This window comes from Muscardinus avellanarius, assembly GCF_963383645.1.
Source record: "Muscardinus avellanarius genome assembly, chromosome: 17".
Taxonomy (NCBI): domain Eukaryota; kingdom Metazoa; phylum Chordata; class Mammalia; order Rodentia; family Gliridae; genus Muscardinus; species Muscardinus avellanarius.
Genome location: NC_137803.1, coordinates 47518822 through 47536570, shown reverse-complemented (window position 1 = coordinate 47536570; position 17749 = coordinate 47518822). Strand labels below are relative to the sequence as shown.

The 17749-nt window shown below is 39.0% G+C and overlaps 1 protein-coding gene across 1 annotated transcript in view; it reads right to left on the bottom strand.

Annotated features, from left to right (window-relative positions):
- CDH2 (cadherin 2) overlaps window positions 1-17749 on the bottom strand; it is a gene marked incomplete at both ends in the record, with an annotated part of 250396 nt that overhangs the window by 18868 nt on the left and 213779 nt on the right. Inside the window, 3 exons of the mRNA XM_080714497.1 lie at window positions 14857-14996; window positions 16948-17181; window positions 17474-17707. Of these exons, the coding sequence (XP_080570623.1) occupies window positions 14857-14996; window positions 16948-17181; window positions 17474-17707 (608 nt within the window). The remainder of the gene's footprint in view (window positions 1-14856; window positions 14997-16947; window positions 17182-17473; window positions 17708-17749) is intronic.

Sequence of the window (17749 nt, the reverse complement as noted above, 5' to 3'; positions counted from 1 at the left end):
TACTCCAGTGTTATTCCTCTTTCCCATGATTTCGGAAGTTTGTGCCTTCTCTGGGTTCTTCCCTTGGGTCACTATGGCTTCACTTAAGGTGCTCTGGATCTCGAGTCTGTATTATCTCAGACCCCACTACTCCTTTACTGGGTTGTATCACAGAGTCTCCGACCCAGGGAGTCGATAGAGGCTGCTTTAGACTGTGGGGGGTGCCAGGTTGCACGTTCTCCTATGGTGTGATATCTCTGCCACCACCACTCCCTCACTGGGTCAAGTCCCAGGAGGCCCAATACTGCGATTTCTCCTCTGTGGCCCGCAATTTGACTCACTGTTCTTGAGTAGGCAGATGTAGCTGTACTGGACTCGGTGAATTCACTGCTGCTGCCGCTGCCGGTGGCAATATGGCGCCTCTGCCACGCCCTCGGCCATGAGGCTGGCGTATTTTTTCTTCTCTGGTTTTGATTTCCACTCTGAATCCCTGCAGCGTGTGCTGAGCTCAGCCACTGGGAGCTTTAAATGCTGTCTGCGCCAAAAGATCCCGCCTGGCTGTTCCGCAGCGGCTCACCTGGCTTGCTGTAGCCGTCCGTTGAGTTCGCCGCTGCCGCCGGCAGTATGGCGCTGCTGCTGCGTCCTCGGGCGCGTGTGTCTCCTCTGTGGCCCTGAGCTCTGTTCTCAGTCCGCTTTCTCTCTGGAGCCTGGTGGGTTTTTTTGTTTTTCTGGTGATGGTGTTTTCTGGCTATGAAAGGCGCTCTTTTTGTGGTAATGGAGATTGGTTGTTAGCGGGACTCTTAAGCCCCGCTTTTCTCGGTCGCCATCTCCCGGAAGTCTTATTTTTTATCGAGAGCTCACTTTCTGACACAACACTGTGCTGCAGCTGACCACAGCTCTGCCCTCTGGACAAGGCAGCAACCCCCGCCCTGCTTCACTTACTAGTGTGTGCATAATATACTTGTTATCATTACACTCTATTATACATGTACAACAGCATAAAATTGTAGGTTTTGATCTTTCTTTTGATAGCCTTTTTCTACTACTGAAAGAACCAGAGAGCAGGAGTAATCTTAATATTTCTTGGGTCCTACTCTGTCTCCTTGACCATTAATGTATCAGGCCCACAGAAAATGTTCTTTCAAAATAGCTGCTGAATACAATTTCAGTGATGATATTCATACCAGATAGTGAAAGGGCAGCTAGTTTAAGACATATGACTTGGAATGCATCACACATCACAGCAGAAATTCACAATGAGGAAGGAGAGAGAAAACCCTGGTGCACTGCTGAGAATCATTTCCTTGGTGACCCCTACCCCCATTATGGAAGCCTGCTGAATCCCTCAGTTGGAATGATACTGAAAATAGTTAGAAAGTCATTGGTTTGCAGGAAATTAAAAAAGGTTAGTTTCTCTGTGGTGGTTTCCACGTGTCTCCTGCATGTGGGACATGTAAAAATCCAGTGGTGGTACAGCAGGAAACATGTGGATGTGTCTTCAGGTCACAGGGGTGGGCTCCGCAGGGACAGCCATCTGTACTACATGACTGTACTAATTTTAGACCTTTTGATAAAGGGTCACCCTATGTGAATTTTCTAAATTACACATCTTTATAATCCCACAATGCTCTTCTTAAACACAAATTACAACATGTAAGGTGAGAAGTATCATAAGAGTTACAGAGACTAAAATGTTCTCAAGGTCTTAGGGGTCATGGCCTTACTTCCAAAGATTAAAAATAATCCACAAAAAATCTTTATTTGGTTCCTAAAATTCTGGAGAAATAATTGATCTGAAAATTCTCTTCTGATGGTCAACCCTCACAATGATAACTTCCTTCCCCAAATTAGATTTCAAATGAAAGCCAAGAAAAGGCTTGATTTAACTACTGCATGGAATATGAGCTAATTGTAGACATTTAAAAGGAGGCCAGACTTAGGGTTTTCAGAATACTAACATTATATGTAACTCAAAGTTTTCTTTTCTCTATGATTAAAATATCTAAAAGGTAATTCAATTCTAGGAAACTTACAAGTTAGTAAAGAGCTACCGTTCTTGTTCTGATTTTTATTGTTCTACTCTACTACTTGCAATGATTCATAATTTGTTGAGAAAATAATAACAAAAATTGAGGTCAGGGAGCTCGGCATGGTGGAATATGCCTGTAATCTCAGTCCCTGAAAGACTGTGACAGGAGGGTAACAGGTTAAAGACCAGCCTTTAGCAACTTAGCGAGCATTCAGCAATGGAGTGAGGCCCTATTTCAAAATAAAAATAAAGTAGGGCTGGGGTGTAGCTTGGAGGTAGAATGCCCTTGAGTTCAATCCCTAGGATCATCGTCATCATCATAGAATAAAATAGTGACGCATCAACACATTACCATACCACTGCTGACAAGTCAAACACTCTAAAGTTCCATGTAGAACCTGATTTTTTTCCTCAGTGAAAATATAGGTAATATGGTAGCTATATACCTATACAGGTAAAAATGGTGTGAAAAACTAGGCAGACTCTGGGATTATTAAAGTTCCCCACAAATAAAATATTTGCTGAAAGCTATTCTGGATCAAGTCATAGACATAGTAGAGATTAAAAAAAAAAAAAACCCTGAGGATTTAATATAAACAAATGAAGGATCTTCATTCTCTTCTTTCATATATATGTTAATCTTGTTGGGTAGCCAGTTCTCCGCTTTCCACAAGGAAGATAGCCGAGGCCTCTCTAAGAGGAATGTGTTCATCATTCCCACCTCAGTGGCTTACTGGGAATGCAGTCCAGCACAGTTTTGGAAATGCTACCTATTTACAGAATTGTGAATGAGTTGCGATTTTTTTCAAAATATTTTTCTTACTGTGAAATTTTGGCATTTTCCTTGGGTAAAATACAGCAAATATGCAGTCCAATTTAATTTGACTCAAATATTTTCCAAGTACAACTTGGGTCAGAGACTTGTTTAGTGAAGTCAGAGAGCTTTTAGTCTAATATTTCATTAAAGGGCATATTTAAAGATCATTAAGGCAATATATAAAATCTCAAATATTACAAAATACAGAGTGGGGATGTGAGTAGCTGGGAAGGAGGTATTTCTAAGAGGAATAAGTATGTGGATGCACCCAGCCTTCAAGATCCAGCAGGACAGGGCCTCAGGAAGACCATGCTCCTCCTGAAATCAGAGTACTTTCTTTCTCTTAATGTTTCTAATTTCTGGTTCTTTCCAAAACAACTCAGTTATAGGCCTACTAGAATGAATATATTCCTAAAACCTTGCAAGCACTGTCTGTCTTGAAGATAAGAGTTTAGTCACTAAATGTATCTTCATTTCTATATTTTCATCCCAAGACTCAGCTTCTCACAAAACCAAAAATGTAGCTGGGTGTGGTGGTGCACACTTGTAATTTCAGTACTTGGGAGACTGAGACAGGACGATCGTGCAGGTTCGAAGCCAGCCTCAACTACTTAGTGAGGCCCAGCAACTTGGTGAGACCCTGTTTCCAAATAAAATATTAACAGGTCTGGGGTTGTAGTCTGGAGGTAGAAGGCCCTTCAGTTCCATCCCCAGTACCACAAAAAATTCACCACTTGGATAAAGATCAAAATCATTAAAACAGTGAAGAAGGTGACTCTCTTTCAGGGGTCCCTCCTCCCTTTGTGTAGGGAGTTAATTACTATCTTCCCTTGATTTAAAATAAATTTTCATATTTCCGCAAAAATAAAATAAGTAATGAAGAAATGGCAACTTTGTTGGGTAATATGGTGAGAGAATGGAAACTTCCCCTAGGTTAAGCCATATCATTCTGGAATAAATATTCTTGGTTTTCTGATAAATTTATTCCTAATTCAGTTCATAGTATTTGACTTAAGAAAATGGATTTTGAAGTTAAGCATACTTTAATTCGAATCCTGGTTCCAGCACAACTTAAATATGTGACCTAGAGGAGGTTACTTAAAGTTATTGTGCTAAGTTTAGAAATCAGTATTCAATCTCTGCACTAAAAGTGAATGAGGACATGATTAATAAGTCTATAGCAAGGTTCAACAAAAATTTTTTGTTAGGGCCCCAACAGTAAATATCCTAAAGTTTTTGGGCCACACAATCTCTGTTGCAGTATCTCAACTGCTGCTGCAGTATCATACAAAATACATAAGTAGTGGACACAGGTCCTGGCTCTGCTCCAGTAAATCTACATTTGTAAAAACAGGCAGTTGCTGAATTTGGATACTGGTCAAACTTTAATCAAAAGCATTTTAGCATCTCAACCCCCACCCTTTGCACAGTGCTAATACATACTTGACATTCAAATTCTCATCAAATGTTATTACGGGGAGAATGTCAAATTTCCCTTTCCCTAAACCCAAATATAAATCTCTGACTATCCAGGAAAATGGATATTAAAATAATATAATATGTAAGGTAGTCTGTTCATTCACATGAAATGACAGGAGTAGCAAAGAATCATGTGCAATTATATGAAGATTAAAGGTATTTAATAAACAACAGGGACAGCCATATGTTATCTGTGGCTTGGCAATATGTGTCCCCTGGTCATAAATATATGGAGAATAGCATTCAGAATGGGCAGGGGAATGAGACAGTCGTAAAACTTCCTTCTATGAGGTCAAGGTCCCTCTTTCAGTAACTAGTACACTCTAGTGTTTACAGGTGGGTATAAATAGATTAATTGCTTGGAAACATCATTAGTAGGGCATCATTGTTGCTTTAGCTAACAATATAATTGTTGGAAGTTAAGTCTAGATTTATCCATCTGGTACTTTACTTATAAAGTAAAATGGTTTTGTAACACAATTATTTAAAAAAAATCGAATATACCATAATTAAGTTACACAAATTGATACCTGAGATTGCTAAGATATCCAGAGATACCCTGGCTCAAAGAGAGATCTCTTGACTCAGAAAAGTGCCTTGGTTGGCCTCAAGGGACTTTCTTGTACTTATGATCCATTCCTTTATGTAGACATCCTGCCTGGATTTTAGATTTTAGTTCCTGTTGTCCAAATTATATAATAAGATTTATTTATTTATCATAGTTATGTGGCTGCTCAGATTGGTTCTCCAGATTTTAACTCTGTAAAATGCGCTCAATTTTGCATGTTATAGTTAACCAATTAGTTGGGTCTTATCCTTTGCCTGTTCTAAAGCCAGATTACTAATGGTCAATTTATAAGCTGTGGCTGAACCTCTAGCCTTGCTGGTCTTACCCAGTACTACCTGCCTGCTGTAAACCAATGAGACTGAAAATAAACTTATACCATGTGATCTCCAGTGCAGTGCATAAGAGCTTGAACTCTTGCACCTCACAGACCTGGGTTTGAAACCACTAGTAGCAGTGTCTACTTCACAATCATTAGGAATAATAAGAGGTATGCAAACCAAGAGCACAGTATGGGGCTTGACACAGAACAGGTATGTGATGGAGGCTAGTGTTTATAAACACTGCAGTCATTTCACACAGATATGAGATCTCAACAGATGAAAGAGAAATGATCAGGGTTGTAATAATTAATCCTATACACAGTGTTGCAAACTAATAAGCTGAGGAATAAAGCCTAATGTAGTATAATTAACGTTCTGTAAGTACTGCCAGGTGCCAGCTGTCCTAAGGTACTTGCTGTCATTTGGACATGGAATGTCCAACAGAAATGTTTATATGATGACAATGCATAAATGTTCAGAGATGAATTAACTGAGTCAGGGCTCTAAACTCATCAATAGATGAATCTATTTATGGATAAGTGATTTGAATGAATTTAATACATGGTAATTGTAGAGGTGGGGAGTGGCTGGAGAAGGTAGGTCACTAGGGGTTTGATCCTCAGGACAACAAAAGCCCCTGGTCCCTCCCCTCCAATTCCCACTGCCTTGAGCAGCTTTCCCCTGTCACACCCTGACACCATGATGCTTCTGTATTGGAAGTGATTAGCCGTGGGCTGAACCCCTGAAAATGTGGGCCAAACAAAGCTCTAAGTTGTTCCTGTCAGGTATTTTGGTCATAGTATGAAAACGCTAACTAACACAGTACTAGAATACAAAGTGATTAAGACAAATGTTTATCCTCATAGAGCTAAAAGTCAGGACCAGCGTAGGACACCTAAGTTCAAAATGAAAGGAGACATGGATGCTGAGGAGCTGGGAGCAGAGCATTCTTTAATTCAGCCTGCGGCCCCAAGATGAGATGAAGCCTCATCTTGAGATGAATCTTGATGGCCTGGAGAGGTTGATACAGGGATTAAGCCAAGGAAGCAAAGAATAATATAGACAGGACACAGCAAGCAGCTCAATCCCGCTGCACTTTATTTAGTTTTTTTTTTTTTTGGTGGTACTGGGGGTGGAACGGGGCGGCTTTTCTACCTCTGGGCTGTACTCCCAGACCTATTTTATACTTTATTGGAAAGAAGGGTCTCACTGAGTTGCCGAGAGTCTCACTACGTAGCCGAGGCTGGCTTAGAACCTGTGCGATCCTCCTGTCTCAGCGTCCCAAGCACTGAGATTACAAGTGTGTGCCACCATGTGTGGCTTAGTACAGCTGCACTTTAAAATTCAAAGTAGAGGACAAACAAAGTCATAAATTTTAAAGTCTCTGTTCCTAAAAGTCAATTCCCAGGTCATGAGCACTGTGGTTTCTTGCCCCATCTCAGTCCTTTGCACTCTGCTGAACATTCCTGTGTCCTTGAGGCTCTAGGGATCTACTTAGGTACTGAGACTAATTTGCATGAGTAACCCAAGAAATCAATTTTGTTGTAAAAAGAAGTCAATTGATGCAGTAATTGCATCTATATCTTTTGGGCTAGAAACCTGGGATGCTCAAAGAATCTCATATTATGGCTCTGTCCTAAAACCATATGCGATTCTTGACATGTTTAAGTGCTCAGGCCTGCTCAAAAATACTCTATGGTGACAGAGAGCACCAGGTGCTTTCTCTAGTTTAAGGGAAGCTGCCCTCCTGGTTGTTGGTGAGCCCTGCACACTGATTCTCAGGTCCACTTTGTTTTTATGAGCTGCTGCACCTATTCTATCTCATCTGTGTCCATGGATGTATTTACCACTGGTCTGTCCAAACTGGCCAGAAAAAAAAAATGCAACCTATTGTTGGTAGGGTAAAAACTGTTCTCACTGAACCTTCTGAACAATTCTCTAAACTCAAATACCTAACCTGGGGGTTGGGGATGAGGTGGGGAAGAGACCTGCTGTTGTTTACTAAACCTATTTATTCTATTTTCTAGGCAGACAGCTAAAAGATATTGCCCAGGGACTTGGGAGTAGAACTGATGTGTGTCTCGTCCAGTCCTGATCCATAAAACCTCCCAAAGTCATCCTCCATAATTATGTATGGCTAGAGTGTCCTTGGAAGCCTCCTGTGGAAGATGGTGGAACTATGGGCTTGCTGTGTCCCTGAATTACTGTAGTGTGGAGAAAATATCCTAATTCTAGGTCACACACTCATGACCTGCCATCCAATTACTGTTAAGTAAGCATGAAACACATTTCAACTAGGCTTCTGCCACTGAAGCTTTAGAGTTTGTAATGGCAGCTATGTGTGGCTAATCCATTTTCTTTTTTTAAACAAGCAATATAAAAATCTATCACATAGTTTTAGTACCTTTTCCTTATGAAAATCTGTGTTAATCCAAAGACCAATGATTTAACTGTTAAGAACAGAAAAAAATACTTGATAATATATACTGATGGGCCAAAAGGCCTCAAAACAAAGCTTGAGGAAGGGGATGTTTCAAATAACATTATATCCATACATGAAGGTATCACTATGAATCTTACTAACATGTATAGAGAGGAAGGTAAAGAGAGTAAGGTGAGATACAAAGGGAAAGATGCCAAGTGCTGTGTGCACATATTTATGTATCACATTGACTCTCACTATGATGTATAATTACAATGCACCAATAAAAGGATTTTAAAAAGCCCAATAACTAGTATGTAATTTAATCAGGGCCTGTAAGTATACAGGCTGATAATATAAACCAATAAAACTTGTCTGGAATGGAAAAAAATGGAAAATTATTCCAACATGCTTGCCCTATTTAATGAGAAAAGCTCCTATTCCATTTTAAATAACTGTGTCATGAGAGAATGCTGGCTACATTTCTATATCTTTCCATTTTTGTAAAGGATTGGTAAATAAGAATTTTATGTGCATTTTTTTCAATTTTCGAATTCTTCAGGCTAAATGAAATACAGCTGTGGGCTGTATAGAAACAGATCACAATGTAAACTGTTATTTTAAAGTAGCACAGAAGCCATCTTTCAGTTGTGGCCCCCAAATCATGAGGGTTGGAATAAGGTGCTTTCTTTAGGAGTTCAGAACCATCTCAGATGCCAAAGAAACTATCTGTGAGCATATCTGCAAACTATGAGAAATAAAATTTGGAAATTCAGATGGAGTCTCACTCCTGAAACTTCAAACCCAGCATGTTCACTGAGCCTAAGAAGCACTGGGGCTTGTCTGAAGGGGTAATGGGACATCAGCTGATAGAAGACAGACCCTGCGTACAGTGTGTGAGGGCCACGGATCCTAGAGCATCCAAGAGAAATCTGATGTGGAAACTCAAACCACCACGCAACCCTTCTGTCGGGGTTTGCTCTCATCTGATCAGTGTCAGCTTTCATCTCCAATGAGCCAACACTACAAAGCCCTGTCTTCCCACTGCTGGCACTGCTCCCTGAGCCAACATTTAGGCTCCCCTGGGTTTTGGCTTCCACCAACAGCCTTGTGATTCCCCACCATAAATAGCAGCTCCTTCTCTCATAGGATGAAAGTATCCCTAGCAGCCCATGACCCCATGATGGATATCTTTACAGGTTAGAAAGGAAACTGTTAGATGTCCCAAAGCCTACTTCAAGGACAGGACAGCCTTCTGATAAACTCAAATGACAGGATGCAAGTCAGGGTTTTAGTTGCTTGGTTGAAAATGAACTTTGCCAAGAATAGTATAAGATATGGTACACACACCATCTTGTTTGGACTCAGGCAGAGAAGGATTTAATCCTCACATTGCTGCTTTCTAACAGAGTATGCCTACTCTGCTTGCTGCTAGGAATTAGTGTCTAATGAAATCATAGATATAAAACACTAAGTGTGGGGGTGCACACTTGTGATCCTAGAATTTGGGAAGCTGGGACTGGAGGATCGCGGTTCGCAGACAGCCTCAGCTACTTAGTGAGGCCCTCTGCAACTCAGTGAGACCCTGTTTCAAAATAAAAAATACAAAAAGGGTAGGGGGTGTAGCTTGGAGGTCGAATGCTCCTGGGTTCCATCCTCAGACCCTCCCTACACAAAATGAATAAATAAATAAAGCACTTAGGACAGTGTCTATCACGTAGGGTATAATGCACAATAGCTTTTTATAACATGGTGAAGAATATAGCTGCCTAAAGCCATGTGATGTAGGTAAGGTAGTTTAAATTTAGTGCCAGTGAGCATTGTTCACATGATATATGCTCAATCAATATGCATTTAATACGAGAATAATCATAGTAAAGTCTAAGCTTTAAAGAGCAGCAAGTAACTGTTCCTGTTTCTTATCCTGGGGCTAAAGGAGGATGATCCAAGGAAAGTGAGTGCTCAGCTATACTGTACAATTTCCCTGATTTTATTAGTGAAGTTGATAGGGAATAATCTGGAAGTAGAGATCACTGGAAGCGGTACTGTCTGCATCCAGCCCCACTGGTCTAAAGGGCACTGAAGGACATTTACTGATGAGGGTTATTACACAGGCCTTGATAGCCAGCAAGAGGCTGGCTGGTGATGGTGGTGGAGGAGATAAAGAAGGAATCTCAGCCTCTGAAAAGAGACCTGGACATTATGCTAAAAGTGTCTTTTCCAACAGCCCTGGAGATAACACTCCTGTCATTCTGTCAGAACACACCCAAGGCCAGTTTTAAAAATGTGCCTAGCCCAGGATCCTGACCTGCACTCTTCCCAGGACAGAATAACCACAAGCTCTGATGAACCTCCACTATACACCAGGCAAGAAAAAAAAAAAAAAAAGTTCTTTTTCTTTCTTTATGTAGGCTTCTCTTATTCTGTTAAGGAAATTAACAATCTTGGCACTGAACTTAGAGATCTTAATCAAAGGCTAGGAAGATAAGAACTCCCCCGATGAAGGACTGTTTTGCTGTTCTTTCTTTCTAATCATTTGACTGCCAGTAAGAGGGAAGGGTGGAATCTTGGCTAAGTCAGCCTGAGGAGGATCTTGAGACTACTGCCATATACCAGCCTTTGGGTACCCAGAGTCTCACTTGGTGTCCATCAGCTACCTAAGCTGGCCTTGAGATCCTTAAAACTGGACAAACAAAATGTGATAAATTCTTTTAAGAGAATATTATTCACCAATAGCAAACACCAATCCTTTAAAACTGTCAAGCTGAGACATGGAACCCACCAGACCTGCGCCTGGCTATGACTGTGGCTTAAAATCCACCCACACTAAAACCCACCCACACCTTCAGCTGACACACATGCTTTGCAAAATACCAGCTATGTGTAATGAGAACTGACAAAACTTGTCTATAATGTGGCATGGCACCAGTCCTATTTCCTAGGCCCATATCCTCAAATAATTAATAAAAATTATGATTCATATCCCATTGTCAGCAAGGCTTCATGCACACCACAAAGAAATACAACTTCTAATAGGGAACCACACGTGAATTTTCGAAAACTAAATATTGCTTATTTCAATCTGAGCAAAATTTCTTAGGAACTGACCATGGTCTTAAGACTTAAAGCAAGAACATCTATTTAGAAAATAAAGAACTTAAGATTAAACACACTTAGAAAGTAAGAAGATCACTAAATAATTTCCTTTTATCCTAAGAGGAAAAAAGTAAAACAATTCACCAAAAATCTTGAAAAACACATTTGAAGACTACACTTGGAGGTTTTACTTTATCAGGGATTAAGTCATCATAGGGGAGCTGGCAGCTGGGAGGGACATGATGGCACAAACCTGTGACCCTAGTATGTGGGAGCCTGAGACAGGAAGATCACAGGTTCAAGTCCAAGGCCAGTATGTGTAGCTTAGTGAGACTTTGTTTTAAAAAGTTGGCTGGGGATATAGTTCAGAGTTAGAGGACCCCTGGGTTCAATCCTAACTACCACCACCACCACCAAGAAAAAAAAAAGAAAAATACTCAAAGGAACAGTATTTAAAACAACATGGTAAATAGAAAAATGGAACATAGAACATGTAGTTCTGCTTTATGAAAGTGAACCAGAGCTGGATATTCATAAAGAAAACACAAATATTCTAATCATATCTTATACCAAATAGAAACATCAATTACAAATGGATCACAATTACTATAGGTAAAATGATAGAGCTTTGAGAAAATATAATAAAGATATTTTGGCCAGGAGTGGTGGCACAAGCCTGTCATCCTAGTACTTGTGAGGCTGAGAAAGAGGATCACAGGTTTAAGATTAACCTCAGAAACTTAGAAACTAAGTGACTAACTTGACTCCACAACACAGCAAGACCCTATTTCAAAAATAAACAAATAAGCCCATAAAAAACAGAAACAAGAAAGATAGGTGTGGAGGCAGAACTTCTCTGGGTTCAAATCCTCAGTAATAAACACAAAAAGGATACTTGGGGGGTGTTCGTTAAATTAGGGTAGATAAATAAAATACAAAAGCACTATTAAGAATAAAAAAAGTTGATAAAATGGACCTTATTTAAAATGAAAACTTCTGTGCTGAATGTGGTGGTGCACACTTGTAATCCCAGTACTTGGGAAGCTGAGACAGGAGGATCACATGTTCGCAGCCAACCTCAACAATCTTGTAAGGCACCTCTGCAATTCGTGAGAGGCTGTTACCAAAATTTAAAAAACAGGGCTGGGTGTGTAGTTTGGAGGTAGAATGCCTCGGGCTCAATCCCCAGTACCACACACACATACACACACAATGAACAAATAAAAAACTACAAAACAACCAGAAAACCTTCTGTTCATCCAAATGTACCACAGAAAGAATGGAAAAGCAAACTGCAGAAGGAGATGAAGATATTTGTAATACATTTACCTATCAAAGAACTCATTTCTATGACTTATGAAGACCTCCAACCAACCCCTAAGAAAAAGGCAGATTATCCTAGAGAAAAAAAAAAAAAAAACTGAAGAAATTTTAAAAAATGAAGAAAAAAAAAAAAAACCTGAAGAGAAACTTCATGGGATATATCAAAAAGGCAAATATTCCAGAAGGAAAATCCCAATTAAATCACAAGGAGACTCATACACTCAAAGTGCCTAAAGTTTATGTGTCTGAAAGACTCCAAGTGCTAGTGAAGATGATGACATGGGGCAATCAGAAATGTCATACACTTTCCTCCCTTTGGGAAACTGCAGAACTGCTCTAAAGCCACAAACATGCACGCACCAGTAGAAACTCTCAAGATGGTTTATATGAGCTTTAGTCATAAATACTCAACTGGATAAACTTCAGTGTCTAAGAGTAAGACAGTAGATAAGTAAAATGTGGTTAATTAAAAAGAAAAAACAGAATATATCAGACATGGTGGCTCACACTTACAATCTCAGCATTTGGAAGGCTGAGGATCACAGTTCACGGACAGCCTCAGCTACTACTTGGTGAGGCCCTTTGCAACTTGAAAGTAAAGAATAAAAAGTAGGGCTAGGGGTGTATCTCGAAGATAGAATGCTCCTGGGTTCTATTTTTTTTTTAAAAAAAAACAAAAACAAAAACAAAAAAACAACAGATTACTATTCATCAATGGCAAAAACGAACTACTTCTATATATAACATGGATGAATCTCACGGGTTATAATGTTGAGTAATGGATGCTAGACACAAAATATACCCAAAGTATGTTACCTGTTAACATTAAGGTTATGCTAACTTCTGCTGATAGAGATAATACAATACTTGTTACTTTTAGCAGCAGTCATGTGATTTGGTGGGGGGTACAAGGGAGGCTGCTGGAATTGTTGAAGTCAATAAAACAATTTCTTGAAGGGAGTGGTGTGGAAAGGGGAAGAAAGATTAAGATCAGGTAACAGTAAGTATCCCATCCATGCTCTAAGATGCTGGGTGGGAACCATCTTGGATCTTGCCTCTGGACCTCTGATTTTGTGCAGTATCTGGTTATTACTGGTGGTCTTTCAATTATCATTACTTTTACTGAAGCTTAAGTTGGCTTTAGGTTTGAAATGCTTTGAAAATGATAAATAATGACACAAAAGATAAACAAAAAGGTTTATAGGAATTGTGATAAATATATATTTGTTGATCTTAAATGTAGCTAGGAGAGTGAAAGGAGAGAGCAATTACGATTAAGCCAAACACAAATTTTAAGATTCAAAGACATTTATGAGCAAGAAACCCTGGGGTATATTTATAGAGCCACTATAATTAGTGAATATTCAAAACAACTTTGCACACTTTAGTCAACTTTTCAACATATTTGAAACATGCATCTTTTCTAAATGATAGTTGAGGTACTGTAAACCAAGCATAGGACCTGGGATAAGAAGATGTGGGTCATATCCCTGGCCCTGGGAGTTAGGAGCTCTGAGGAAAAAAAAATCACAATTATGTGCATATTTAAAAGGCAAAACTCTAGTGGGCTGCCACAAAAATTAAATACAAGAACAAAAGTAAATGCAGTTCGTAAAATAAATGTGATATATCCTTTCCTCAAAAGAAATGAAGAAATGAAAGAAAAAACTGAAGATTTGCTTTATTTGAGTCAACAGCCCTATCACTGATGTCTACACATATATTTAAAACAGTGTATTACTGCTGATGCAAAATCCAAAAATTCTGAGTTCTTTTCAGTCCTGGCATTTGTTTAAGCAAGCAGAAATGGCTTAAGCAATCAATTGTAGTTAAGAAATACCTGTCATAGTGATTTCTCATGGATTTCATTAATACCTTCAATCATTTCAAGAGGAAGTTTATCAACACAGTTAATCTGTGACATCAGAGACCTGAACGTATATCCTGCATCTATTATTTTCTAGGTACATTATTTTCTAGAATCCAACTTAGGTTCAATTTTTTATCACCCAAATTGAAGCTCTTCACAGTAATATCGAAGGTTTCAAAGACTTAAGAGATAACATTTAATGTACTTTCAGAAGGTCTGGCATGGAGTACAGATCTGATGAATGTTAGCTATTAAATATCTAAAATGTTGCTTCTGAGCACACAAAGATCTTTGATTTCCATGTATTGGTCATTTTAATCCTTAAAATGTAGGCAGCCCCATTAATTACACAGTGACTCCAAAGAGCATGTTATTTAATAATAAGAGAATTTTGACATCTATTGAACCACTGCTAAGAGCCAAGCACATCACAGAAACTATGGATACAAAGATCAACTAGATGTCTCATTTCAAATACGTGTGAGAGTGTGTGTGTGTGTGTGTGTGTGTGTGTGTATGACCCTTGAGAGCAAATATTTTTTGGCTCTGTCCACTTCTGTATTATAATAGATTAAGATCATGCATGGAATATTGAGTTTGCATGGTAAATTCGTGTGATTTAGTGCCTTTATTATCATACATACATTCTGATGTAGAAACACCTTTTAGTTATACTTGAATCAACAGTGAAGAGAAAATGCAGGAAAACATTTTAATCAGTATATTATATAACTGGAATTGGGTTCCAATCCTAGACTCCTTGAAAAACAGTAATTTTCTTACAAAATAAGAACAATAACACTTGATACTTTAAAAAATTTAATAAATATGTGGGAAAAATTCACCAGCTGATACTACAATCATAGAAAAGAAAACTGAAAACATTTCTTTCACCATTTAATTTACATGATGATAAAATTTTCTTTTAAAGATAAATGAAAAATAGTGCTCACCTGGTCTTCCTCTCCTCCACCTTCTTCATCATATTTTAAAATATTATCTCTGACATCATCTTCTGGGTCGATTAAAAGTTGCTTGGCCTGGCGTTCTTTATCACGGCGCTTCATCCATACCACAAACATCAGTACAAGAACTAGGCAGAGACATAGTAAAAATACACAATATCACAATTTTGAAAGCCCGACCTGTCTAATCACAGTCTCCAACCCTGTTTATATTTAAATAGGTAGAAGGTGTGTAATGCTTTAATTCTACTCTCTATATCTAGCCTTGCACTGAGAGAAATAAAATGAAGCCGAAAGAGCTCTGGGTTCCTTGAGCATGGGAAGACCTGGGCTCCAAGCCCTCATGACCTGTGAACTCACTAAGCGAATGTCTACCCTCAGTTTCATTACTGACACATGGGGCACAATATCATCTTTTGTCTTCATTTGGGCTTGCTAGAGGATGGCCCTTAAGAGAATGTTTCATAAATTCTGAAGACACAAAGCAGTAAGTTAAACTGTTGTTTCATTCAGACTCGCCAATCAGCGTTATATTGCTAAATTCAGGGAAAATGGCACTTCTCTAGGGGGCGAGTGTTGTCTTGATGACTTGAGTAAGAAATTGAAAGTGGATCCGAAATGGGATCTTAAGTTTTTTTTGACTCCCAAAGGCCAGTACTCTTCTTGCCACACTGTTCTAATTCCCTTTTCAACCCAACTGCAAGTTTCAGCTACAACTCGGAGATTAGTTTGAATGCTGAAAAAATATTAGGTTTCCATGCTTCACACTATGTGCTGGGTCCGGAACCATAAGTTTCTCAGAGTTGATGTTAAAATCAGCACCAATTCATTTTCCTTCAAAATGCCATAGTCACCTCTTCATGCCTTCATCCATCATACCTACATTTTTCTTGATAAGGTTGGCATTTACAGCACGTTTCAGTTGAAAGTGAAACATGTCCCTAAGTGCGCATCAAGGAATGAATTCTGTCTAAAATTTGAGGGTATCAGTTTACATCCTGAAACAAAAGATTTAATGTCTCCTATTTGAGCACATTTTATTATTGGTCATAAAAGAAAATATCCTCCTTTTAAAGCCAGATACATGATCTCATCTGCCATTGTTCCAGGGCTAAATCTAGCAAGTGGATTATTAGTATAGCATACAAGTTTCAAATTATAGCTACAAAAGTCTCCACACAGGAAGTAAAAAAATGCTCAGGCTTCTATAGTAATTGCTTAGAATAAAGGGATGGAATTCTAAATTACCAGAACACTTGTAAATGGAGAAAACATAAAAGAAATGGCCAACATTTTCAAGAAAGTGATTGGTGCATAAGCATGATCACACAATAAACTAAGTCCTGCTGCTATACTACAATAAAACACAGGGACCAGGCAATTTATTCTTTTAACCTGCATGCTTAGAAGCGGTTCCTAAAGTACTTTCCAGCGGTTAATTTCTTGCATTCCACTGAACCAAAGACTGCAAAGTATCTTAAAAAGAAGCAATTCCTTAATCTGCACTTCCTCTAAGGACAGACAATTTATTGAGCTGTGTAATCATTTCTATTATCAAATGTGCTGTGTGTGAAGTACAGTCTTTCACTATTTAGTACAGGTCTTCAGAAACAAACACCTTGATTCCCGCATGACTGGAGCAGGTTGCTGACTATGCTTTATGTGAAGGAAAGTGAAGGAAAGCAATATACTTATTTTCCTAAATCATCAACTATGTGCCACAAATTCATACTCAAATCATAAGTGCCCAAACTTAGGACTGTTTAACTTTTTTTTCTATGAAAAGAGTTTTCTATAGCTCCCCAAGCAATCAGCACCAAAAACAAAAAAAGATGAAAAAAATGGTAGGAAGGCATGGAAGCATTCTAAAGGATTGCTACAAACATGCACACACTTGAAACAATGCTCAGAGTTTCTTTATTCTTAAGGGGACATGGTTGTGTCCCATGTATGACTGGCAAGACAATACCCGGATGTCAGAGGACTGGTAGATTATTTTGGAAGGCAACAATAGTTATTTTGCTGGACATCCTAGAGAGAGGCAAAAGGAGTGAGAGGCTAGGACCAGGGGCCACTCACTGAGCAGGATGATGATGCACAGCAGGATGGCGATGATGGCGCCCGTGCCGAGCCCCGCGCCCACAATCCTGTCCACGTCTGTGCAGTCGCCGTTGGAGTCACACTGGCAAACCTTCACTCGGAGGATGGAAATATTGGACTTGGGAGGATTACCGGAATCTGTGATTATGATTGGAACTTCATAGATACCCGCTTCAAGGAATTTTATCTTTAAATTAAGCTGAGCAAAATCACCTGAACAAAAAGAGGGAAAAATATAGTTAGACATTTAATATAAAAAACTGTTGAAAGAAGAAATGGCTGGAATGTATCTGCTACCTAATCATAAACCTAAAGCAAATCATTCCTCTGGTGCATTGTGAAGAGAGTTGTGGCTTTAAGGGATCTTAATATATTACTTAAACTTTCAGTAGCTTTTAGAATATATTTAATGAGAAGATTATGAAGCGCGTAAAAATTAACTTTTCATACCAGGCTTTGAAACCTCTCAACTGCACATATATTCAAATAATTAACCTGTTCTTACCATTAAGTCGAGTGATGGTCCAATTTCTCTTAATAGTCACTGGAGATAAAGGGAGATCAAAAGCAAATGGTCCAGCATTTGGATCGATGTCATAATCAAGTGCTGTGATGTTAATTGAATTGGGGTCTGGAGTTTCGCAAGTCTCTGCCTCTTGAGGTAACACTTGAGGGGCATTGTCATTAATATCAAGTAAATAGATTTGCAGCGTTCCTGTTCCACTCATAGGAGGAATTCCTAAAAAGGGAGATAAATCACAACTGATGCTGAGCAACTGTC